The 26,666-nt window shown below is 39.9% G+C and overlaps 2 protein-coding genes and 1 pseudogene across 3 annotated transcripts in view; 1 reads left to right on the forward strand and 2 right to left on the reverse strand.

Moving 5' to 3' along the window:
- Positions 1-526: 526 nt before the first annotated feature.
- Positions 527-8,600, reverse strand: tmem267 (transmembrane protein 267). The gene is made up of 3 exons (XM_006795593.3): positions 8,526-8,600; positions 6,385-6,849; positions 527-3,486 (listed from the first exon to the last, which is right to left on the reverse strand). The coding sequence occupies exons 2-3, from the start codon at positions 6,790-6,792 to the stop codon at positions 3,151-3,153; spliced, it is 744 nt and encodes a 247-aa protein (XP_006795656.2). The 5' UTR covers positions 6,793-6,849; positions 8,526-8,600; the 3' UTR covers positions 527-3,150.
- Positions 8,601-12,666: 4,066 nt separating this feature from the next.
- On the forward strand, positions 12,667-17,183 carry LOC148102151 (uncharacterized; annotated as a pseudogene).
- Positions 17,184-22,814: 5,631 nt separating this feature from the next.
- The window catches only part of cntfr (ciliary neurotrophic factor receptor), a 213,631-nt gene continuing 209,779 nt past the window's right edge, over positions 22,815-26,666 (reverse strand). For both annotated transcript variants that reach the window (XM_006795592.3, XM_006795591.3), the window contains one exon: positions 22,815-24,412. In XM_006795592.3, coding sequence (XP_006795655.2) covers position 24,412 — 1 coding nt within the window. In that variant the 3' untranslated portion in view covers positions 22,815-24,411. The remainder of the gene's footprint in view (positions 24,413-26,666) is intronic.

Consider the following 26,666-nt stretch of genomic DNA (forward strand, 5'->3'; position numbering starts at 1 on the left):
TCACAAGCAGTTTTGAACCAAATTTCCTTTGTGAGGTTTGAACCCAGAATCTCCTTGCTCTGAGTTGACAGTACTAACCACTGAACCAAAGTCTTATTAGATCAAATGCTGCATTTATCTGGTTTTTCTGGGACACTTCACTAAAACTTTTCTGGTAAAATGCTGCCTCCTGGTGGTGAAAGGGTAAGACACAAAAACCACCTAAATATGGCCCCTGGTCTGGCAGTTTGCACATTTGCCTTTCACACAAAAAGATCTCGGAGGAGGCCTGAGCTAGTGTACTCCTACTGCTGGACGAAAGCCCAGAAAAATAGGAGGATTGTGTCAGGATGTCAAATCAGTGCCAAATCAAACACGTGGATCCTCTGCAATCCCCTGGAAAACAGGGGAACAGCTGAAAGCATGCCCACCCCCCTCATTTCTTTATTTTTGAGCAAATAACCAGACCTTGCCCCGTGATGAAAAACTTTCAGAGCCCTTAGAGAACTTCAGAAAGATGCAAGTCATTATACAAAAACACAGCAAATATACACAGGATACATTTTATTGAGATAAAATAACACTACATTAAAACTATCTTGTTACTATATACTTTACTATTAAACAAAAACATATTTGTCCAAAAATACAAAACATTATTTTAAAGCACAAAACTTAAATAGTGCAAAATCCAACACTTAAAGTCATATGGTAGACCTAAAGGAGAAAATGACACTGGCAGTTAAAGTGGGACAACAGCCAGCATGTAAATTCCTTCCATAAGCACTAAACTTCAAGTTAAATAGGTGTAAAGTGGAGGCCGGTGCTCTGTTAGCCACTGTTAAAGCTGTTTTTCCGCATCCTGGTAGTCATAAGCAAAGCTTTACAATGCCTTTGTCTTCTATGTTGGTTGGGTTTTATTTAAAACTCCAGTGTTACTCAACACTTCTGTTACTCAAACAGTTGTTTCCGACCCGTTCTGTGACCCTTCCAAGAAAGTAGCAACAAAACAGACAAGCCTGTAATAAATCAAATAAAGAGCACTTCAAACTATTATGTACCAGCAAGTTTGTTGGTTTTTCTCCCCCCAAACAATGAGCACTTTTCAAACTTTCTCCCCCTCATCCATTATTTTATTTCACAATCACAACTAAATATTCCTGACTTACCTCCACTTACTAATGGAAATAAATAAATAAATAAATAAATAAATAAAGATCATCAAAAGTGAAACTACAGTAGCCACCTAGTGGACAACAGGCACAACTACAACCTTAATCACCAAGCACCAGCTTTACAAAAATGTATCCCTGTTTTCCATCTGGAAACAGACAATTCAAGTCCACCTTCTCTTATACTGAAAGCATGTTGCTTATATTCAAATACCCATTTCTAAACCCACTATAATACAACATTACTAAGCATCATTTAAACCAGTGTATAATACTGTTAATGAGTGTTTATGTATTTGGTCTACATCTAAAAACAGTGTAATGACAAAAAACTCTATATGTGGTATATCTTTGCTGCTGATAATGCAGCAAAGTGATTATAATGAGTGAAAACAAACAGTCCTGCAAACCCTGTTTTCACCGCTGAAAAGCTAAATTTCAGCATATAGACCAGGGGTGTCCAACTCCAGGCCTCAAGGGCCGGTGTCCTGCAGGATTTAGATGTGTCCTTGATCCAACACAGCTGATTTAAATGGCTAAATGACCTCCTCAACATGTCTTGGAGTTCTCCAGAGGCCTGGTAATGAACTAATCATTTGAGTCAGGTGTGTTGACCCAGAGTGATATCTAAAACCTGCAGGACACCGGCCCTTGAGGCCTGGAGTTGGACACCCCTGATACAGACTGTACCTCACACTGTTAGCCATATAAATATGGCAGCATTATGGGAGGAAAAATGCTGGAACCATGCACAGATAATTAACACAGCATGTCCCCTTTCTTCCATTTTGATGATCTAAATCAAAACTCAACTTGTTTTCAAGTTTCACTCCATGCTGTCCTCTTTTCTGCTCATGTTTAGTGTAAAAACAAGATGTCAGTCAAGACACCAAATCACACCGACTTTACTCGTCCGTCACAGTTTTTGCTCAAACGACGAGGGCCGAGCTTGAAGCCGTCAAAGAAATACATAACAGCAGGAAGCCAAAACCTAACTGAGCATCTTTACTACAGCATGTCTTAAAAGGGGATTCATTCCCTTCCTGTGATGATTGACGTGCACAGTAAAGAAGGCTCTGAGCCACATATAACTCACTGTTGGCAAAGTTTCACCTTTGGAATAAGGAGACTTGATGTTATCCATTTCTGTGGCTGGCTCAACTTACCCTGCAAACTGATTTCTAAAAACTGACCATTACAGGAAAAGTTACTGACTGAGTAGACTGAGTGAACATTAAGGCTTCTCCAGGCAGGAAAATGAAAGTTGCAGTGTGTTGACATGCTGGATATTACAAGCATTAACAGCCAAAGACAACATTTTGTTTAGCTGCTGGTAATAGACATGGGAAATAAAGAACCGTATGTGGGCAGATTTTTAACGTACACTAAAGAAAAACAGTTTTGAGGTGCACTAAGAGTGAAACTGAAAGAAGTCTCGCAGAGCCTGGAGTTGATTTTGCCTTTGGTTGACGTTTCCTTCAGCGCCCTTTGAATGAGGCTGGATAGTGACAGTAGAAGTGATTAACCTCCATCGGGGTTTAAGTCTGTGAGGTGTTGTGTAGGTGAGCAAAAAGTTGGGCAAGCCCTGGTAAAAAAGATATGAGTAAAAAGAGGGTTCACATCTTTACATTTAGTCCCCAGGTTATTGAAGAGGATTCTGATACAAATCCATGCCATGAAAAGGAAAATAAACAAACAAACAAAAACAGTGATTGGCACTTATATTGGGATGTTCCCATTTCAAAAAGCTAATTTAGTATTTTACAGCCATCTCCACCAATGAAAAGTCATACGTTTACTTTTTTCATTATAATATAATGAGCTTTCTCATTCTTTTGTGAGAAAAGAAAACAAAAAGTTTTCATTATTTATGTCAAATGAACTGAAAAATGTCTTCATAGCCATATATACGTGTTCTTCAGAATTGAAAGGTATTTGATAATTATTTTAAATAGCTAAGAACATTTTTATCCAAAGGTGATCCAAAGTTGGTGATGCCTTAAACATCGATGGCCACCCCGTGTTTAGTGAATATCACATCTCTGGTTCCCGTCAGGTACATGAGCACTGAACACAGGTGAGGGAGCGTCGCCGTGGTGCTGACGTATAACCAGTATGGGATCGGCGCCGTGTTGCCGAATGGGCACACCCACAGGCCGTGGCGCACTGCATCCCGGACGTGGTGTGTCACCATGGAAATGAAAAGCATCCATGGCAAGGAGCACCAAGCGTCTTTGAGGCGCCCGAGCCACATGAGGAAGCGGAGAGTGAGACAGATGATAGGAATGAGAGAGGAACAGTGCAGCGGTGGACGCTGAGGGAGTGAGACAGCAGCCTGGAAGAGCAGTGAGAGACTGCGTTAGCACCACGTATGTCCTTTGGAAACATGTCAATCCATGTCAACAGTGTTCTGTACTGTGGAGATCCTGTCATGAGTCATGCTCCAGCACACGCACACACACATATGTGTATGAGGTACATCTCTAAATGTATGTATGTATGCATATGTATACATACTTACATATGTATATGTAGATGGATCAACTGACAGGTCAGATGCATCTCTTAGATCTTTGCTGGAACTTTTTGTATTTATATGACTTATAGATGCTGTTCAGTTTTTTCACACTGCACACCATGCTAAGATATACCAAGTGTTTAGCTAATTGCTCTTTGAGAATCACTTTGTTGGTGCTGACATACAGTTTTATGCCTGTCAATTAAACTGTTATCTATTGTCTGTGTTCTTTATCAGTAACACAATAAAAGAAGTTACTAACTTTTTTTTTGTAGATTCAACTAAAGAAATGAGAACCAATGCTGTGTTTCTGCCAGTGAAAGTGTCTAAAGATACAATTTAAATTTTTGATTCATTGCTACACAGTCTGGCTGTGTAGCAAGCCAGACTACATCATTATTTCAATGATGTAATGGATGACATTCATTTTTTAACATACATGTAAAATGAAGTAGTATTTTTCTTGGTGCGTCATCATAGCTCACCCTGTGGATTGTGCTATGTTCCCGGCATAAAATCCATATCAGAAAAGCCCAGATTGAATTCTGCCCCAAGCCTGTTACTGCGTGCCACTTATTTTCCCATCATTTCTTCTGTGTCTAACTGTTGTTATGTAACAAAGGCAAAATACCCCCCAAAAAATCTTTCTCATAAGGATCCAAACTTATTAATATTCAGTGGCCATTTGGAGTAGAAACCATTTGCACTCCAGCATTGGTTCTCCTGGCTCGCTCGTTTGATTTAGCATCCCCGTGGATTATCTGACAAAGAAACTGAATACATTTACAAGGAAAACATGGCTGCTGCCAAACACAAACACCTACAATCCCTGATAAATAGCAAGTTATGAGGCTTAAAAATAAAAACAAGTCTGTGAAATTAAAATTTTCTGCATGGGTTGTTTCAGTGTTTTCTCTCAGTGGGAAGGTTATAATGAACATTGTGTCCTGTAAGCTACTATAATGGCACATACAGTGGGGCAAAAAAGTATTTAGTCAGCCACCGATTGTGCAAGTTCCCCCACTTAAAATGATGACAGAGGTCAGTAATTTGCACCAGAGGTACACTTCAACTGTGAGAGACAGAATGTGAAAAAAAAATCCATGAATTCACATGGTAGGATTTGTAAAGAATTTATTCGTAAATCAGGGTGGAAAATAAGTATTTGGTCACCTCAAACAAGGAAAATCCCTGGCTCTCACAGACCTGTAACGTCTTCTGTAAGAAGCTTTTCTGTCCCCCACTCGTTACCTGTATGAATGGCACCTGTTTGACCTCATCATCTGTATAAAAGACACCTGTCCACAGCCTCAACCAGTCAGACTCCAAACTCCGCCATGGCCAAGACCAAAGAGCTTTCGAAGGACACCAGGAAAAGAATTGTAGACCTGCACCAGACTGGGAAGAGTGAATCTACAATAGGCAAGCAGCTTGGTGTGAAAAAATCAACTGTGGGAGCAATCATCAGAACATGGAAGACATACAAGACCACTGATAATCTCCCTCGATCTGGGGCTCCACGCAAGATCTCATCCCGTGGGGTCAAAATGATCATGAGAACGGTGAGCAAAGATCCCAGAACCACACGGGGGGACCTGGTGAATGACCTGCAGAGAGCTGGGACCAAAGTAACAAAGGTCACCATCAGTAACACACTACAACGGCAGGGAATCAAATCCCGCAGTGCCAGACGTGTTCCGCTGCTGAAGCCAGTGCATGTCCAGGCCCGTCTGAAGTTTGCCAGAGAGCACATGGATGATACAGCAGAGGATTGGGAGAATGTCATGTGGTCAGATGAAACCAAAGTAGAACTTTTTGGTATAAACTCAACTCGTCGTGTTTGGAGGAAGAAGAATACTGAGTTGCATCCCAAGAACACCATACCTACTGTGAAGCATGGGGGTGGAAACATCATGCTATGGGGCTGTTTTTCTGCCAAGGGGACAGGACGACTGATCCGTGTTAAGGACAGAATGAATGGGGCCAAGTATCGTGAGATTTTGAGCCAAAACCTCCTTCCATCAGTGAGAACTTTGAAGATGAAACGAGGCTGGGTCTTCCAACATGACAATGATCCAAAACACACCGCCCGGGCAACAAAGGAGTGGCTCCGTAAGAAGCATTTGAAAGTCCTGGAGTGGCCTAGCCAGTCTCCAGACCTCAACCCCATAGAAAATCTGTGGCGGGAGTTGAAAGTCCGTGTTGCTCGGCGACAGCCCCAAAACATCACTGCTCTTGAGAAGATCTGCATGGAGGAATGGGCCAAAATACCAGCTACTGTGTGTGCAAACCTGGTAAAGACCTATAGTAAACGTTTGACCTCTGTTATTGCCAACAAAGGTTATGTTACAAAGTATTGAGTTGTATTTTTGTTATTGACCAAATACTTATTTTCCACCCTGATTTACGAATAAATTCTTTACAAATCCTACCATGTGAATTCATGGATTTTTTTTTCACATTCTGTCTCTCACAGTTGAAGTGTACCTCTGGTGCAAATTACTGACCTCTGTCATCATTTTAAGTGGGGGAACTTGCACAATCGGTGGCTGACTAAATACTTTTTTGCCCCACTGTATATGGGTGCATTTAAGACTTAATCACTAAATAATTAGCTCTCCAAGAGAAAGGTGAAGGACTTAGGGAATACTTTGTACCCTATCATTTGTACGCTTATTAAGCATTCAGATTAACCCTCTATGGCGAAAGTCTTACCTTGAGTGATAAGGATCCAGCCATATAGAAGTGGTCCAGGTCTATGATTGATGCCAGGAGCCCTGCGAGTAACACCTCATATAAATCGCTCTTTTTCCTCAGTCCAATAACAACCGCCCATGACCACAGCCCCACCAATCCGTGCGTGGCGTTGTCCAAGACAGCACGCAGCCACAAGTGTTGCTGTATGACAGACAGCTGGAGGGCGTGGTCTGCCACCACACAGAACATCCCGAGTCCTGCCGACGCCAGCAGGGAGGCGGAACTGAAAGTCTGCAGGAGGGCCTGAGCTCTCTCCGTCTCCAGAGCCAGGCTGAGAGGTACGGGAGCACCATCTCCCCTGAGGCCAGGTCCCAACAAGGGGGACGAAGAAGGGGAGGAGTCGAGCTTGGAGTAGAATCCTTGCATGTTGTTAGATGGCTGGAGGGGCCAGTCAGCATTAAAGGTCAGCAAGATTCAGGCAGACTGGAGTAAAGGAAATAAAATGTTCATCATATACTGCTTATCTGAGCAAACGTGAAGTAATCACACACACACAATCTAATGCATGTTCATGGACACAAATTTTTATTTTATTTACTTATTTATTTTTGGTGACAGACTTTGACACTGATGTATTTTAATAGGAAGCATATTTTGTGTCTTATTTAGATTCTTTAGAAGACACATGTCAGCTGTCCTGAGGGCTTTCTAAAAGCAGCTTCCACTGTATTGCAACTCAAACCTAACTGGGGCATTTCTATAGACAAAACATAACCAAGGAGTTCTTAATGATAATAAAAAAAAAAACAATTAAAACAATCCAACTGTAAAATTCCCACTACCGCCACCCCCATCCTGTCTCCAAATGTGGACAACATTGCCTTTTAAAGGTAAAATATATTCATTTGACATGAATCAGTGCATATGAAACTGGAGAGATGAAAAATTGAATATAAAGGCATAAAATAAAGGATAATTAATTTTAAATGAATTCATGTTTGAAAAGCAGAAAAAAAACCACCCGAATGTGTGTCTGATAAATGAAACTATGGGCTCATTTAACAAACTTCAATGTTATTATTATTTATTTATTTAAATTTTCATACCTATATTGTTTCTGACCATGTCTGTCCCTTTTTGTTGGCTGCCAGGATAAGATGCAACGTTACCAAGCTCAGATCATCAACCTGGTTTCTTAAACACAACAATGAGTTCACTGTACTCAAGTGACCTCCACAGTCGCCAGATCTGAGTCCAACAGAGCACCTTTAGGATGTGACTCACATCCTAAAGGAAATCTCGGAGGAATCTTTCCAGCACCTGGTTAAATCCATACCAGGTAAAAAGGGGAACAACCCAATACTAGCAAGCTGTGCCGAATAAAATGTCCAGTAAGTGTACATATCTCAGTTACAGATCATACCTATATGAAAAGAGCATAGTATTAAAAACAAAAAACACCCTGCACCTTCCACATAGGAACAATACCTAATAACAACACATAATAAAGTACTGTGGAGAACTGAACAACAAATACAAAGTTTACACACATAAGACAGTTTGAGTTCCCTGAAAATCCACAGCTTTCCAACACCCAGATTATTCTTTTATTTTATTTTTTGGACCATGAGGGCATGCAAAAATAGATCTGATGCGTCTCATGCAACTGAGCGAAATGTAGGACAGACTCAAAAGGCGCCCTGCTTTTGTCTTTTACTACCAGCTGATGATGCAACAGCAGTGCTTCTCTTAAAGATGCTCCTATGAATGAAAATTTAATTAGCTGGTTATTTTTGTCACCGGCTAGCGGCTCCAGCTGAAGTCCCTGCCTGCAAAGCTCCTTGCGGTCCGCGTAATGTTTGTTTGACTTGACATTCGGCCGGCTCTCCGTTAAAGGCATCTTAATTAGACCCAAATATAAGCGAGCTAAAATAACACCACAGACAATGCTAGGCGCTACGTGGCTAGTAGTGACAGAAATGCTGCTATGTGTAGGCGGACAGCAGCTGTCACGATTAGCTCTGACAAAATAGCGGTGGATTGCACGTCATGACAGGCATCGTCCCCCATTTAAAATTAAGAACAAATGTATAACCGATCAGTAAGAGATTTTTTATGTCATTTTTGATAAAACGCGTGAAAAATAAACCAACACTTACCCCATTTCCCTGCATCCGTAAATCTACTGAAGTGTTCACACTTCTTCTGCTGTGTCGCGCCAACGCTCAGCGGTGCTTTGCTGCCACTCGCAGGACATGAGTGGGACCCACCAGCAAAGTATCGCTAGAAGTCCAGAAGGGTTCAAATTCACTATATTGCCAAAAATATTTGCTCGTCTGCCTTCATAAGCACATGAACTTGACTGACATCACATTTTTAATATGATGTGAATGCATGCTTCCTTTGCAGCTATAGCAGCTCCAGCGCTTCCGAGTGCTTTCCAAAAGGTTTAGAAGTGTGTTTATGGGAATTTGACTATTCTTCCAGAAGCACATTTGTGAGTCAGACCAAAAGTATTCTGTCAGGTTGTGCGGCAGGACTCCGTGCAGAGGTGTCAATGTCTACCACACCAACAATTCTTCAAAACATGGATGGCCTTTTTCTGTTCCAATTGTCATGTTATAACAGGGAAACTGTTGAAATCCTGAAACTGTTTCCAGAAAGTTGGGACCATCCCACCTCCACTTTTCACTTGGCACAATGCAGTCAGACAAGTACTGTTGTCCTGGCAACCACCAAACTCAGACTGATCTGTTGAATTGCCAGACTGAGAAGTGTGATTTATATATATAAAAAAACACATCTCTATTCTTAAGTCTAGTGGCACCATGTTTTACACCACTACATCTGAGGCTTTGCATTGCACTTGGCAATGTAAGGCTTGAATGTAGCTGCTTGGTCATGGAAACCCAATCCATGAAGCTCTCTGTGCAGTCTTCTTAAGCTAATCTGAAGGCCACATGAAGTTATGAGGACTGCTTCCACTTGGTTACAATAGATGACTGTGGAATGTTTAGTAGCAAGAAAACGTCATGACTAGACTTGTTGCACAGGTGGCATCCTATCATGGTACCATTCTGGAATACACTGAGTTCCTGAGAGCGACCCACTTTTTTACACATCTTTGTCTGCATGCCTGGGTGCCTGCTTTCTTACGCCTGTGGCCATGTAAGTAATTGGAACAACTGAATTGATTTATTTGGATGGGTGAGTGAATACTTTTAGTAATATAGTGCAGGTCAGGGGGGAAGCTGGACCTGTATGAAGACAGCAAGAGAGTGATGAGTTCTGGGGTAGAATTGACAGATGGGTTTCAGGAGGGAGTGGGGTTATATCATGGACCAACTCTGTGCCTCTTCTTGTTTGCGATGGTTTACAGATGAGGTCACGCAGGAGTCTTTGTGGACTATGATTTCTGCAGATGACATTGTAATCTGTAGTGAGAGAAGAGAGGAGGTGGAAGAAAGCCTGTAGAGGTAGAGGCATGCTCTGAGAGAAAAGGAATAAAAGTCAGTAAAAGCAGGACAACTACAAGTGTGTGAATGAGAGTGAGACAAGTGTAACAGTCACGATGCAAAGAGCAGAGGTATTGTAGATAGATGAGGTTAAATACCTGGGGTCAACCATCATAAGCAACAGACAGTACACAAAAGAGATGATAAAGAGAGTGCAGGCAGGGTGGAGTGGGTGGAGATGACTCAACAGACTGACAAAAGAGTACCATAACACAAGAAATACCTTTTAGCAGAAAGGTGATTCAGTTCATGTGAACACACTGCTTCCTGTTCCCAATGTAAACACTGTGAAATGAACCAAACCTTTACCTGGATGACTAAACATGCATCAAGTGTCATTTGTTTCAGTGGGACAACAAACTAAAAAGCAAACCAGGGAATTAACAGTGCTCTCACTCCAACTCCTTCCAGGTAACAATACCAAACTGCCAAGCACTGTTTCACTGTGCTTGGTGCTGCAGAAATATCAAAACATTTAGAGAGGAGATCAGAGTTACATATAAGGAAATGTTCCTTTCCTTTCCTTTCATTTCCTTTCCTTTCCCTATAAATTTGCTAATACAAGTTGCCACAAGAGGGAGAAAGAGTCCACAAAATGTATCTCAACACTTTAAACGAGCACACACACCCAAATAATAATAAACACCAAAGGGAATTTTATTAAAATAATAATTTCTTACTTATCACACTGTTACATTCAGACTTCTCCATTACATACACCATAATCCAAAGATGAAAAAAACCCTCCAAAATAATAATTTCATGCCTCTAAAATACATTTGGGCTCAAGTTTAATTAAAAGTGCATTTCTGGGGTGAATCCGACAGCCAGAATAATTCTAATATTGAACCCCGGCTGGTGGAAAATATTAATTCTCATATTTCAAATTAGGCAAACCTGCTGAGTGGAAGGTATTTAAATAGGTGTGTCAGTTCAAATCCTGAAACTTACCATGCAATAAATTTTAATTTCACCACTCATATTAAATCCAATTTTAATAATGTCTCTATTAAAGATCCGAGATTAGATCTGTAACGACAGAGTCTAATCTCTTTTAATGGAATGCCTTTAATATGCCAGTTTCTCTTTATTGTATTCCTGTAGATCAAATTCAATATAGATGTGTTGGGTTTTTTTCTACATCCATGCTCTGTCTGCCCTTTTTGTATTCTTGTCCCCCCTTTGTTACACCGAGTTCCACTTGCACATGTACTTATCTATTTTATTATTTTCATTTTTGAGTATTGAATAGTGCTGCAGTGCGCGTCTGCTTTGACATTTGACAGACCATTCTGCTGCACACACAAATCCTCATTTGGAAAACACAAACCTTTTGTGAAATGCTCTGGATTCTTCAGCTTCACAATGTACTGTGCGGATTTCAAGGAAGGAAATGCAGACAGCTGCTAATATGATAGACTCACAATATGTGAGTCATCAAGCTTGTGCAGTGAGTTCCTTGAATGATCTAAATCTTGCCTAATTTTATCTGTTCATGGAAGGCATGCCTCAATTCTCCAAGATCCTAACAATCACAAGAATCTCCACAATTTGAGAATGAGGCTTCAATGCAGTGCTTGGCAGAAATATTAGGCCGCAATGTTCCAGCAGCGGCTGTGCCGAACATGACCTCTCATTTTGTGTCACTGACTTACAATTGCAGTACTTCACAGATGTCAGTGCTGTCAAGTGTTGTCATCAGCATGTGTGAGCTCGATGTGTAAGGCTGACAAGCAATTTGTGGAGCAGGCCTGTGATTGGTTGGACTCTAGAGGCGAACATGATTTGGGATTCAAGCCACCTTGCCGTGCAGAAAGTCACTTCTCACGGTGAAACGTTCCTTCTTTTCCTCATTATCCATCATTTCCAAGTCACTTTGTTGTGACATGAAACAAGCACCATTAATAACAATGATGACCTATTTTTGTTTTTGAGGACAGATCACAAGAAGTTGATGGCATTTGGGTTTTGCCTCATAATCAAATTCTGTTGAACAAATGGAGTGTGTGAAAGTGTTGGATGTTTCAGGTCACCCAATGACAGAGGGCATAGAGAACCTGAGAGGTGCGTGGGCTTGACTCAGTTAGCACCATGGGGTGACTCGCAGAGACCTAACACTTGGGTTTTGACTGTTTCAGGACCATAGACAGCGCACAGCAAGGCCCACTGCCTATGCTGCCATCCAGTGGACAAATGCATGACAATTCTTTAAATAAAGTTGACTATTTTGGCTTTTCTTTCTGTGGCTTGACATTAACAAATTAACACAAGACACATCAGAATCAGAATCAGAATCAGAATCGTGTTTATTGGCCATGTATATGCGCAAACACATACAAGGAATTTTGGTTCCAGTAGTTGGTGACTCTCAAGCACAGCAATGTAAATCACAACAATATGTAAACGACACAATACACACACACACACACACACACACACACACACACACACACACATTTATGTGTATACATATATATATATATATATATATATATATATATATATATATATACACACATACATACACAAAGGTGTATAAACCAACCATAAATAACCGATCTAAATCTTACACAGCAAAAACTGGAGTGTTAAAATTTCAGGGTTAAACATGTTAGAGTTGATTTCCACTCTCAAAGTGTCATTTTAACACATTCTGATTCAAATAGTGTTCAGTGTTGGAGTTATTAAACAGTGTTATTCAAGTCCAGGCAAATGAACTCTGAAGAGAGTTATTTATCTTGGTAGGCCCCTGGGCTTCTGCTCAGGTAAACCCGTGGATCAATTAATAGTTTGCTCTGCCGGGCCGATTTTCCATGTGCTTCTGCTGGTTACACCGTGGTGGATACCTGCCGTGTTGCTGCTTGGAGTATTTTACACAAACGGTAAGTAATTCAAACTTATATAAAATTCACGGTATTCTATCGGTGCAGTGAGGTTTTCTTGATGTTTCTTGGTGTTCGGTTGCTGAAAACGAGCTTTAATAGAGGAGGAGATGTGTCGAAAATTCTATTTAGCCTCCAATGCTAATGTTAATGTTGCAGTCTTTTTACTCGTGAGTGACGGTAGACACTGCACGTGGAAGCGCCGCGCCACGTTCAGCTTTTCCCCTGTTCACACAGACACGTCTTTCTCCACGCCAGTTCATGAGCGTTTTTGCTCCTCTGTTTATTCAGAGCAATTTTTTCACAATTGATAAGTAAATAACATCCCAAAATAATTGAAGAGAGCTTGTTTTAGTCACTCCTGCTTTTACTTTGACATCGTTCATCGTTGACTTGTCTCTAATCTGTCTCTCTCTCTGTCTCACTCTCTTCTCCCTTTGAGACACCCGCCCCAAACATAGTCAGTTAGGCTGTCCCCTCCTTTGCGATGTGTTTATTTTCATCTCTGTTGTCTCTTTTCATACACGAATCTGATCGCATTTGTCAATCGCAGTATTTTATTTTGGAGAATAGCTTTTATCTTCAAAATTGCCTGGATTGTCTTGTGTGTCTTGGTGTAACTTCCTGCGGAACATGCGTGGCCCACGCAAAAAATAGACCAGATACCGAAACAATCACTTCGTAGCACTCCGTGTCTGGTGTAAACTACACCATAGATTAACATGTATTTTGTATTGTGTTGTGTATCAATTGGACTGCTGCATGGACAGACGCAGGTTTATTTGATAACATTAAATGTTATTGCAGTGAAATTCAAACGCATGGTCAGTATTAATCACCATGTACGGTATATGTCAGTGTTTTAATCATTTTTGCTTGAATTGCTCTAAATGTCAAATACTTACTAGTATGCCATTTTTGTTATTATTTTGTCTCAGTAAAATGCTGGTCCAGGTTCGATACTGCCAACAGCAGAAGTATGTGAAGTTGGAAGAGGTTGATGGGCGGTTTGAGTTTATGCAGTTTCATGAAAAAGGTTTGTTTATATCTTACCTAATTTTAGTTGGGGGGACAGAATTTTTTGTAGGGCGTTTCGCCAAGTCTCTTGAATCATACAGTGGTGTATCACTTTAGTGAATGTGAGGCAAGAACAGTTTACTTAAAAGGTGCACTCAGATATATCTTATCTTTTCCAGTCATCGAGAGATTTTGCCTGCCACCTGATGCAAAAGTAGCGTACAAAGATGCAACAGGGACAGAAGTTGATGAAGTGATTTTCAGTGACCTTATCAGCCAAGGCACTGTGGTCCTAACAGTTTTCTCAAGTGATGGTGAGAAATTTAAAGGGGCAAGCTCAACACCAGACATGGGGAAGGGCTGTGTGGCTGCTGGTTGTTCCAAATAATCAGGAGCACACAATTTGACCAATCAGCTGTTTGAACATTGAGATCAGTTAATTTAAAGGAGTCAGGTCTGCAGTGTGATGTTGCTTTGTTAGTTAAAAATCTGCAGCCAGATTTTTTTTCTACACCTTACAGAATAATGTTGTTTTTTCCTTTTAGAATTTTCTGATTGCTCCTTGTCTTCTGCATCTGATTGTTCTGACTCAAGCTTCAGCTCAAATGCAAGTACATCAACTATACTTCTAGATGAGGGTCCCAGGAAGAAAACAAGAGTTGAGGGTACTGTTGATGTAGCATCTGCTAAAAAGGTTGTGACAAAACTCAGTTCTCATAGTTTTTTTTCTACTTCATTATTCTTAATATGTAGAAAAACTATTCCTCACTTTTTGCATCTTTTTTTTCTCAAGTTAATTGAAGGTGTACTTGGAACCAATTCAGGTGGTGAAGAGGTTCTCCAGGAATATCACACAACACAAACTCTAACAGATGCTACCAGAAGAAAAATGGTCAATATAATAGTGGCTCACATGATTGATTGCCATGGGTATGTGTGTTCTATTTGTGCATTTTATTTATTTTTTTAAATACAAGTTACTATTTTGCCATTACTTAAGCATGCTAATTTAAAATCGTTTTTCAGGCACCTCCCCACCAAAGCTGTTAGAGAACAGTACGCGCTAGGGGTAGTGACATTGTTCCCATCCCTGAAAGACCCATACTCCAAGAAAGGCTATGTATAGTCACTATTATTGCACTTTGTTTACATAATTTTCATGCTGTGCATCATTGGGATTTGTGTGCGTTGACATTTAAGTTCTGAAAATTTTCAGATTGACAACACATTATTTTTGAATGTATTTACATTTTAGGAACACTTCTATGATGCTGCAAGCAGCACTGGATACATTTCTTGGCGTTTGAAAACGATACAGAGAAAGACTAGAAGAGGATCTGCACCACCAAGTAGCTCCACTGGCTTTGCTCAAGAAGGAGGTAAGAAATTAAGTGTCCACAAACTAGATAATGTTCTCATTTACATTATATACTATTTTGTTTTCATTTACCTATCTGCTCAGCACCTATGCTTTTATGTTTGTGTGTTTTTCTTCAGGGGGCCCAAATTACCAAAGGCCCATTAATGTCGACATGCAGCTTGATGGAGATGCTTGCCAGGAGGCCATCTCTTTGCTGAACCATACATCCGACACTTCCTTGATTTTCCAGAAGATGAGAGAGACTTTTCAGCATCGTCAGAAGCTCATCAATGATCCTGACAAAAGTCTTGATATCCTGTCTATCTTCCCAAGATTCTTGGATACAAAAGGATTGGTGAGAATATTCAGTGGAATTTTTAATATCACTTTAAATTTCAAGATGAATGTGGCAGTAGTAGATTTTCTTTCTTAAAGGTGAATCAAGACTTCACTCTCCTGTTTGATGATGAGATATCTACCAGGCTGCTTCAGAAATGGGATCCAATCTTTAGGTATCAAATCATCAAAGAGGCCAAGCAGCTCACCTCAACAGTAGAGTTGCGTCAATTGGTGCAGTCAGCAGAGAGTCCACCAGGAAGTGATCTTGATGAGGCAGCAAGTGAGTTTGTTAAATATGATTTGCTATAAGCAGTTAAAGTTCAATAGCATCAGGATTCTATTAATAAATACAAATTCATTCACCTGTTAGCTTTGCTTCATCAGTTTTCTTTAGCTGTTAGTTTAATGTTTATGACAGCACATTTCAACTTTCTTAGGAAGTGCTTTTCTAGTTCTCCTTAAAAATTGCATTTGAAAGATTTGCTGTCAATTGATTCTTGTGACTCTTTGGCCGCAGCCTTTGACCAAGACATGGCCTCCCTGTTGTTATCTCCTTCCGCCACCTCCAGGAGGACCAAAGTATCAAAAAATCAGCGCCTCTGATGCTGTTGAGAGACTTGTAGTCTTTCATAAGGTAATTTAATATTTATAGTTTTTATCATAAGTTGCCATGTCACTGGTTAAGAGGTGAATGAAACAAATTACAGTTGAGCTTACAAAGGAGGTTTACATACTCATTTCTGTGATGCTATTATCTCTGACTTGCTCCTGTGTCTAATGCTCAGTATCTTTGTCTCAACTCCAGTCTTGCTGCAGTTTGGAAGAGCATCTCCAGAATCAGCAGAGTCAGCAGCCATACCTCCTGGCTGTTGGGCGCCAGAAGAGGAAGGTCGACAGCTTCTATGTTGCCATAGACAAGCGTCTCATCCCCTGCCAGGCCAGCCGCTCCCTTGGGGCATTTGATGAGCTTTTTAAAGCTCATTTTGCGTTCAATGTGTCTTATGATGCTGCACTTGTGAATTTCTACACATTTCTGCAGACAACAGTATACAATATTGATATGGGGAAAATGAAGGAGTCCCCAAGAGTTCGTGACCTGAGAGCCAAAATCCTTAACCAGGAAATTCTTCTCACAACCTAAGTAAAAATCATTAAAATGCTGACATGTTTTTTGTGTAAGAGAGCTTATCCCAGCAGGCAGCAGCTGATTTCACATTTAAGAGGTGAACATGGTTATTATCCTGGACCTAAGTTTAAGTTATTTTATTGGCAGCCAGGCTGCAGGCTTCAGTTCCAAACTTATGCAGGCTTTAGGAAGCACCTCAGTAGTTTTCACAGCAATGTTGACCAAAATGATCGAACTTCAGCCATTGCTTGTTTTTCTAATGACACAGTTTCACCTGCTTTGGAGGACCAGTTTAATTCCTCAAATCTTCCTCACAGTTCTCCCAGTGTTCTTCCAGAGTCTAGTTCTTCCAGTGAGCATTGATTCAGTACTTACAAGGGATTCATCCAAAGAAATGTGTGCATCCATTGTGGCCAAACTGCAGGGTAGTGCAGACCATTTGATATTGGTCTGCACATTTGATATTCAAAACTCATACAGTGCTGCAGATGAAAGTTTGTACATTATATCTTCATTTATTATGTTTTGATTCACTTTCTGGGAAAAAGAAGCATGATAATAAATGTTTTTGGACAATGTACAGTTTTCTTGAAATTATTCTCATAATTGTAATTGTTGTCGTTAAAAAGTTATGTTAATCTATTACATAAATAGTTCTTTTAGGGATTAAAACTACCTTAATAAAAGAGTAAAGAGTTAAAGTAGTGTTATTTTTCAATCTGTGTAGTGTTAATTTAACCCAGTTTGGTGAGTTAAAATTAACTCAGACATGGTGTTAATAATAATTTGCTCAGTGTTAATTTAACCCGGTTTTAAGAGTTAAAAATTAACTCAGACATGGTGTTAATAATAATTTGCTCAGTGTTAATTTAACCTGGTTTTAAGAGTTAAAGAAGGAACTCTGACAAAGTGTTAAATAATTAACTATTTTGAAAATGTTAATTCAACTCTGTAGAGTGTGGAGCTATATAAACCCTGAAAAAATGTTAAAATCAACTCTGTGGGAGTTGATTCAACACTACAGTTTTTGCTGTGTACATACATAAAATACAGGATGACAGAAATGAAATGAATACCACAGAATGTGGTGCAGTTGCAGTCTGCTAGTGGGAGCAGTGTGACAGTTTGACTGTTTAGGAGGGAAATGGCTAGGGGAAAGAAACTGTTCCTACAGGGCAGCAGGTCAAAAAGTCTGTGTCCAGGGTGTGAGGGGTCTGTGAGGGGGGCGCCGATGATCTTTTCTGCTGCCCATACAGTCTGCACCTGTCCTGTTTAGTGGCTGCACCATACCAGACTGTGATGGAGGAGCACAGGACAGACTCAATGACTGGAGTGTAGAACTGGATGAGCAGCTCCTGTGGAAGACTGTACTTCCCCAGTTGTCTCAGGAAGTACATCCTCTGCTGGGTCTTTTTGAGGATGGAGGAGGTCTCCCACTTCAGGTCCTGGGATGGTGGTACCAAGGAACTTGAAGATCTCCACGGTCGACACAGGGCTGTCTGATATGGTGAGGGGGAGCAATGTTGAGGGATGTCTCCTGAAGTCCACTGTCATCTCTACAGTCTTAAGCGTGTTCAGCTCCAGTTTGTGCTGACTGCACCAGAGTACCAGCTGCTCAACTTCCTGCCTGCATGCAGACTCATCACCATCCTGAATGAGGCCAATGATGGTGGTGTCATCTGCAAACTTTGGGAGTTTAACAGCTGAGTTCTTGGAGATGGAGTCATTGGTGTAGAGCAGGGGTCGGCAACCCTAGGCACGCGTACCACAGCTGGCACGCGAAGGGTTAACTGATGGCACGACCATAGCTGGACTGGCCATCGGGCATTTGCTCTGTGGGCCGATGATTTTTTTTTGTAACGGTATAAACAACGAAAGGTGGTGGATTGGCCAGCTGGATGCTGACCAGTGTGTAAAAATAACTCAGTTGTTTGGTGGTGGCTATGGCGGAGCTTCCACAGATTCAGTAACATTAGCAAGTGGTGGAGGCCAGCAGGTGGATGAGGGAACTGAGTGTCAGGTGAACTGAACTTCAGGTAAGAAGTTATGACCTGCAGTCTATCTGGGTCAGATATAAACCAAGTTTACATGTAGTTTATTTTTGCTGTGCTGACTGTTTACAGTCAGTTACAATAACTTGTATTGCGTACTAGCTAGTGGGTGCTATGATGTTACTGATAGTGAACTTTATTTTATTTATAAGGTTAGTAGAGTTGCCAATTGACCTGTAAAAAAACATAATTGTCTCGTATTCGGAGAATATATTACACGTTATGTGTTGAGCTGAGAAGGGACGCAGTTTGTCCCGGACTTCAGCTAGAATGGAAAAAGCCGGCGGATGTCACGCTAAACAACAGCAGCACGTTTAAGCTTGATCAGCTGTTGTTAGAATTTATTTAATATTAATTCCTAGTATCAGCTGATGTTTGCTGGAGCCACAGCTGTAAAAGGTGCTGGTCATGATATCAGTTTGGATATGTGATGAGAGGGAAACATGAAGATGAATCATCAGAGCTGAACAGGTGATTTCCCGCAGGTCCCTCCACACTGACGCAGGGACGTTGGCTGAGAGCCGTTCTTTCAGCTTCTGGGAGTAGATCTTTTTAGCTGCTTTGATCTTCCTGGTCAGTGTGTTCCTGACCTGCTTGTACAGGGCCCTGCCACCACTTCTGCAGGTGTCCTCCTTGGCCTTAAGAAGATGTTGGATTTTAGGAGTGAACCATGGTTTATTGTTGTTGTATGTGCAAAAGGTCTTGGTTGGCACACACACATCTTCACAAAAACTGATGTCTGATGTCACAGTGTCCGTCAGCTCATCCAGATTCTCAGATGCAGCATCATGTAAAGTGTAGCATGTAAAGTTCCCTTAAAATCCAGAAAAATAATTAAAATGAAAAAGAAAATTAAAAGAAAATGTCATGTAAAACTATTGCATTTAATATGTAGGTTTTTCCAGTGTTTTCCAATAAAACACATTTTTATCAAATTTTATTTTTTATGGAGAACAGGTGAATTATTCTCATTAAACCATTATCTGTGAGAGGTAAACAACTCTACTGCACAACATAGTGATTGAAATGGTTTGTAATGGAATGACAAATTATGTATAAACACTGTTTATTGGGATTTTTGGTCTCTAACCCTTTTAGATAACTAAACCTGCAATGTTTATTGGGTCAAACTGAGTCAGGGACATCATTGCTGTCCCCTGAGAAACATAACAGATGGGTTAGCTGTACATAAAAATTTCACAGGGGGTCACCACAGCGAGTAGCTCTGCATACTCGATTTGGCAGATTTTCACTGCGTGTAAAATAAATCACTCCAAGATCATTTTAAGTCAAAAAGTTTTAACTTTGGCACCCAATTTAAAATAATGGGAAATGTTCTTTCCTGCAGTCCATCGTTGGCACACACTCTGCCTTTGTGAAGTTCAGATTGCTTCAGCTTTTGTTGCAGTGGTGTTGTGCAGGACTGCATTGCAATGAAATATGTGTCTAATATTATTTTTCCTTCATATATGTGGATGGCAAATTACTGCAAAATTAACGCCAGCCTAACACAGTTTACTTAAGTGTCTAATAAATTAGCAAGTGAGTATATTAAAGAGAGGCTGCCTTGGAGTATTCCTTGTTAGCATATCTGGCACAAAGAAAATACCTTTGAAAGGAGACTTTTCAAAGAGCAAACAAAACATTGCTGCCAAAAGCAGAAGCAGTGTGCTCAGTGAGTCGTGTGCAGCGATGTTCATCTGGCTTGAAAATGGTGTGAAAACTGGTGAAATAATGCTCAGAGACAAATTGGGTATGCAAACGTCTTGAAATATTAGCTTAATGAGGAAGTTAGAATATTAGGAAGATGGACAAAAACAGTTTGACTGAGTGAGGCCGTGGATAGAGGGGAAGTAAGCTGAGTGTTTAAAGAGGTCAGAGCCAAAAGCCAGATCAGAAGTGATATGGACGCAGAGATCATGTCATTCATCCAGTTTTCTGTGAAAGGTCAAACTAGTCATTAGAGCAGAGCAAGGCGGATGGAACTGACAGGCTCTGGATGGTACACACACACGCACACAAAGACACACACACTCTCAATATATCTGAGGTTAATATGAATCCCATCATGGTTGTGGACAAAGAGAGCATGGCTAAAAACCCATCTGTGATTTAATTAAAGCTATAAAGAATGAAATGTCATCATACAGAATTATTTTTAGCTATATAATAAAAACAATACAAAGAACACAAAGAACAGAAAGAACAGAAACCTCCTTGGTTGTGTACCCTCCTTGTTCAAGTCATGCATTGTCATTGTAAATATTAGTTGACTCCTCATTGACACTGACATTAAAAAAAGAGCAAAGGGCAGATCAGTATAAGCAGGTGGAGAAGAAAGGAATGAAAGAAAGAGTAATGAACGCGATAACTACACAAGCAGATACACTCTTGTCTGCTCTCGCACACACAGGGAACTGCAGCTGACAGCTGTTAGATGGTGTATTGATTTGTCCTCGGCCTCCAAATCGGCCTGCCAGAGCTTGTCAGTATAATGGAAGAAAGAGAGCTTGAGAGAGGGACGAGTGAGATGGCGAGACAGCCAGAGTGAAAGCTAAAGGTCAAAAGGGAAATTTTGACAAGCTGTACCTCCAGTGCTCTGCTCATATTTCCTGTTGCATGCACATCGGTGCAGATGTTATGTATCTGTGAAACTGCTACTTGTTTACAACCCGTCTGATCATCACGTTTCGGCTTTCAACAATGCTACAGCGTTCACAGAACTCAGCCGTTATATCTATGAGTGCCATGTCATTGTGAGAGATTAAAATGATGACACAAGTCATTAGGGAACACTCATAGTCACAGGGTGCATTGTGGAGGAAATTTCATATTTTCCACTTTTATCTCTGTGTGTATTCTGCAAGCAGAATCAGCTTGCATATAAGGTTGACCTTTGCTGCACTGATCAAAACGTCCTCCTCTCCTTTGAGGAGCTCTCATCTATTCACTCTCAAATGTTAATTAGAGAACCGTGTTTGGTGAGGAACAGAGAAAGATAAGTGCACAGATGCAACCCTGGGAAATGACAGTTGGCTTTATTGGTAGACAAGGCTGAAAGGGACACAGACACAAATCCCCTGCCACCTGTTTTTCTTCCTTCCCTCTCTGCTAGGAGAGGTATAGGAGATCGAGTGTAACTTTATTTCTTTTCTGTCTGTGAACTGTGAGTGTGCTTCCCTTTGCATGGACAGTCTGACCCACATGCATACACCAAAACCACATGAAATATTTCTGGATGAACAGCCATCGTTTTTTGCAATTATTTATAATTCAAAAAAAATCTTCTTTTCTTCTTTTTACCTGTCAGTTCTACAAATATACATTTCATTTTGACCTTTCTAAACATTCGGCTCCCATAATGGGATATAGCACAATCATCAAGTCAGTTTGTCCAACACTTTTGATATCTGCAAAACTATTTTAACAACATCCCAATTTCTCTCAGATGTGGGCTGTGTGATGCACTTGGCATAGTAGCATGCTAAAATAACATACAAAGACAAAAAAAAAAAAAAGCATACAGAACTACTAATGATCAGTATGTGGTCATGACCTTGTCAGCATGCTGATGATGGCATTCAAGTAAACACACTGCTGAATCTCTTGGAGTATGAAACTGACTTTTAAAAAATGCACTCGTCAAGGTTGCTCAAATCAATGCTGCTCTCAGTGTCTTTCTGAGAATTGACACAGATCCTCTATCTTGAAATATTTGCGACTTTGAATATTCCCCCCATAAAAAAGAAAATAAGAAGAACTATATCAAGGATAATGCATCATGCCCATAAAGTATTAAGCTTTATGACCACTCCATGCAGTGTCAGTGGAGCTTGTTAGAATCTGCAGACACTCATCTTTCAGAAACAAACTGAGAAGCAAACAACGTTACCTCTGCAAGGTCAAAAGTATCGATCTGTAAAACCTGAAATGAGGCACTGTGTGTTTATAGCTGTGTCTGGGAAGTAATTTGTCTTTACTTTTATTATAATGAAAACTTGTTGCATCTTCTTTTTTTAACATCCCCCATTGGCACCTCACCTTCATCTTGGTTTGCCAGGAGAAAATCATCAGGATCAACCAGACGGAGCAGGAGGCATTAGTCTGCCCTGATGTGTTATAAGTTCACAAAATGAACATGAGGCCAGTGCATCGCAATTCATTGTGAAATGGTCACATTTAATGGTTGAAACCTGTCATTGTATATACATCTATAAAAAAGACCCCAGGTACAGGTTACGACATTCTACGGCTAATACATACATTATTATTAAATAATAAACTTTTTGTTCATTGTTAAAGTTACATACTGTATCATAGTTTACAAAATAGGATCAAAGAGAATTAAGCCATTAAGAATGTCTGAAAAAAAAAAACTAAACTCCTATATGCGTCTTTTTATTATTTGTCCATAAAAAATACAATAAACACTTCAAGATTCCTGTGAATAACATAATATTAACTGGTAACTGATATTGGCTATTGAAATGTAAACTGCAAAAAGACATTTCTAATGTTTGTAAAGGCGTCAGAAGTCAGACAGCAAACTGATTTGTGTTACTGTATTTTACAGCACAGAGCAGAATGAAGTTCCAGTAACCAGCTTTGCTGCCATCAATACAAAGTCAACCCAAAAATAAAAAAACAATGGTGGGGAAAGAATGGTTCAGTCTCAAATCCACTTTATTTCATTTATTTTTTGTTGTTTTTTTGTTGTTTTTTAGGTTTGTTTTTTTTTTACAGTTCAGGTCGTCCTTGCCGGTTTCTCAAAGCTCTAAGTAAAGCTAACTGTAAATAAGCCAGACTATGGTTATTGAATTCTCCAAAGTGTTAGTCCTCTTGTTGAAAAAACAAAAACAAACAAACAAAAAGAAAAAAAACAACAAACAACACTCTGCTCTGTCAGTTGTTGGAGATGTGCAGACTCAGAGTCTGACTGAATAAATTTGTGACTTCTTTGTTAACTGGCGGGTTGACACAAACATGGGCTGCAGGGCTTTGTCCCCAGTTTGATTCCTGTAATGGGTTTCAGCATCCATTAGATGTCACGCATACACGTGCACACGCCCAACTTTCTGGGGGTTTCATCCCACGATGAAGACAGGCACAGGCTTCAGGAAGCTCAATGACTTGGGTGGGAACCACTTTGTTGGGGGTGTAGTGGAGTCTTTGGCATGATGATTAAGCTGTATAAGGGGCTGTAAGTATACACACAAATACACGTGCCCTATATCAGTGTGTGTGTGTGTCTGTGTGTGTGTGTGTGCTGCACTGCACTGCGACTTAAGAAGAGAGTGAGTACAAAAAAGAAGAAAAAAGGGTAAAAAGAGATGTCAGCTGTGGCCTTGATTCTGTTGCCGAAGAGGAGCCTCTAAAACCCAACTGAGACAAATCAGTTTAAAGTGGCTCATCAAATCCACCAGGGGGTAATGTAAGACAATAATCTTGTTTTGGTGTTTGCCTCTCAGGTCGCTGCAGTTGCTGTTGGTGATGATACAGATGACAATCTTCCAAAGTTCCTCTGTAGATTTTTCTTGGGTTTTTTTTGTCAGCAAATCAAATAATCCAAAAATGCTGAGTCGCATTATCGTTGTCTAATGTCTGAATAATTTTGGTGAGTAACTGTGTGATGGACCGAAATGATCAATGCACTGTATCCTTGAAACATGTGCAAAACAGGAAAAAATACCAGCCTCCTCCTTCTTCTTCTTTGTTCTCCTACTTCACATCAGCCTTCAGCAATAAGACATTCGCATCTGCAGAAAGAGGAACACAAATTAGCCTCGTCAAGCTGCACTGCATCAAAATATGAATGATCTGTCTTCTTGCCTTTCTCATATATGTCATTCTTAATTTGTTTGCTTTTTCGGCCTTTATATTTGGTTCAGTGGGACTTTTTTTTTGACTTAGCCGTAACTCTGTTTGCAAAAAATGCAAATCCCCTACACATTTGTTTGTGTTTCTCTTCTAATTCTTGGCAGGTAGCTGCACACTAGTGCGACTTCTCCGATCCTGTTGTGTCAGTGCACATATGTGGCTCAGCTGGCAGGATGGCAAAAGAGGACAGTTTTTCTCTCTTTGCATTGTGCGAAGTTATTACACATTTAAAATCAGTGGGTAAAATGGGCAAAAACAACATCACAGTGACATGTATATCAGGCATTGGGTCATAACTCGTGTCTGTAAAAGCACTTGGATGCATCTCCATAATGCTTGTGGCATGGAAAAGAATAATGCTCCCAAAGTCAATTAAGCTATTAGTTTGGGAACAGTAATGAGTTAATTTCCTTAGTAAGTTATGATATAATGTAACACAAGGGATTAATCCTTAATAGCAGTAACAGCATCAGCTCGTAATGTTACTAGCTGCTTTTCATTTTTTAAACACTGCACAAGACTGTGCTTTCGTTGAGCTGCCATCAACTCAACCATCTAAAACGTGATAAGGGGCTTCTAACAGCTTTTGTGTAAGAAACCAAAGATGTTGGGACTCAAACTATATGACTTGAGCCAGCCCTCATTTCTTCACATGGTTTTCAGGGAGACTGACTTTTGTGTATTTAGAAAATAAACAAAACAAAACACTCACAAAATTGTTCTCCAGGCTTTCTGGAGCTCTTTTCAAAAATTTCTTTGGACATGGGTGCTTTTCCCCTTATTTTTAGTCTGATACAAGGATTGGAATGAGAATGAGTGAAAAAAGCAGCCAATGTCATTTTCAGAGGTTTTTTTTTCCACACTTAACACTAATCTATGAACCATTCAAGCATAAAAAAGGTACCTAATACAGATGAACCAATGTTGTATCTCCAGACAACTTAGTAAAGAACCAACTTTAAATTGTACCATTAGGTCTTTTGTTACTAGCAGTAAAGCTGACTGTCATAAAACCATAAAACCTGTTCCTAATTCTTTAAGATAAGATAAGATAACCTGTATTTGTCCCACATGTGGGAAATTTGTTAGTTTGTTAGTTTAGTTGAGTTAATAAAAATTATAGTTATGGGCCGTTATAATAACAGTTTTAAAGGCACAAAATAATGTTTCTGCACCAACAAAGTGATTCCCAAAGAGCTATTAGCTGAAAACTTGATATATCCTCACAAGGTGTGTACTGCATCCTTAAGAAATTTAAGGAAACTTGACAAGTAGAAAAGCATTGCATAAGTACTCAAAGCACTTTTTATTACCTCATTTGTAGCCAACATCAAAAGAAGAGCTTTAAATGTCATTCAAGGAGCCTGGAGAACTAGACTACTTCAAAACTACTTAAAGAAATTAGAAGAAACTTTGCCTAAAAGAACTCAAGCTTTGTTAAAGAATAAAGCAACTTGAAATGTTCATTACAATTGTACAAACTTTTGTTTCCTTATACATTTTGTATTTTCATGTGTGTTTGCACGTTTCAATGAATTGCATCACCAGCTTCCAATTCCTATAGGAATTAAGTTGTTTAAGACTTTTACACAATACTATATAATTGTATTGATAATAATTTCCTATAATTTGCAATAATTCTCTTCATATTTCCAGAGTATTTTCTAATTGTGCCGTCTAATTTGTCTGTCACCCTTTCTGCTTCCCTTTGTTGTTATAGAGTTATTAATCCTTTGGTGTGTATCTGTTGACATGGTTGTCAACAGATACACAAGATGGTTGACATCTTTTGAAATGGAGTGTGCCTGTAACTCTAAAACAAATTAGAACAGATTCCCATTTGGACCTGCACATACAGGCTGCATGGGAGGGGAACTGGCATGAAAGTGCCTTAATTGTATTCAACCACTCCACTTGCAGCGGGTGTTCAGCTGGAGAAGTGTCCATGTTTAATGTATGTTTGTTAAAGTGTTATTGGTATAAAGCTGTCGCTAATCATTTGATTAAAGTAAAAAGAAAAAATACAACTTCTACGCATGGTTTCATTAATTTTAGATTTATTTTTCAGCATTTAGATAAAATATGAATTCATCAAAAGGACAGCTCAGGTCGAGCCGTTTGGAGCCAAAGTTA

The sequence above is a fragment of the Neolamprologus brichardi genome, chromosome 7 (genome assembly GCF_056152115.1).
Source record: "Neolamprologus brichardi isolate AB-2024 chromosome 7, ASM5615211v1, whole genome shotgun sequence".
NCBI lineage: Eukaryota > Metazoa > Chordata > Actinopteri > Cichliformes > Cichlidae > Neolamprologus > Neolamprologus brichardi.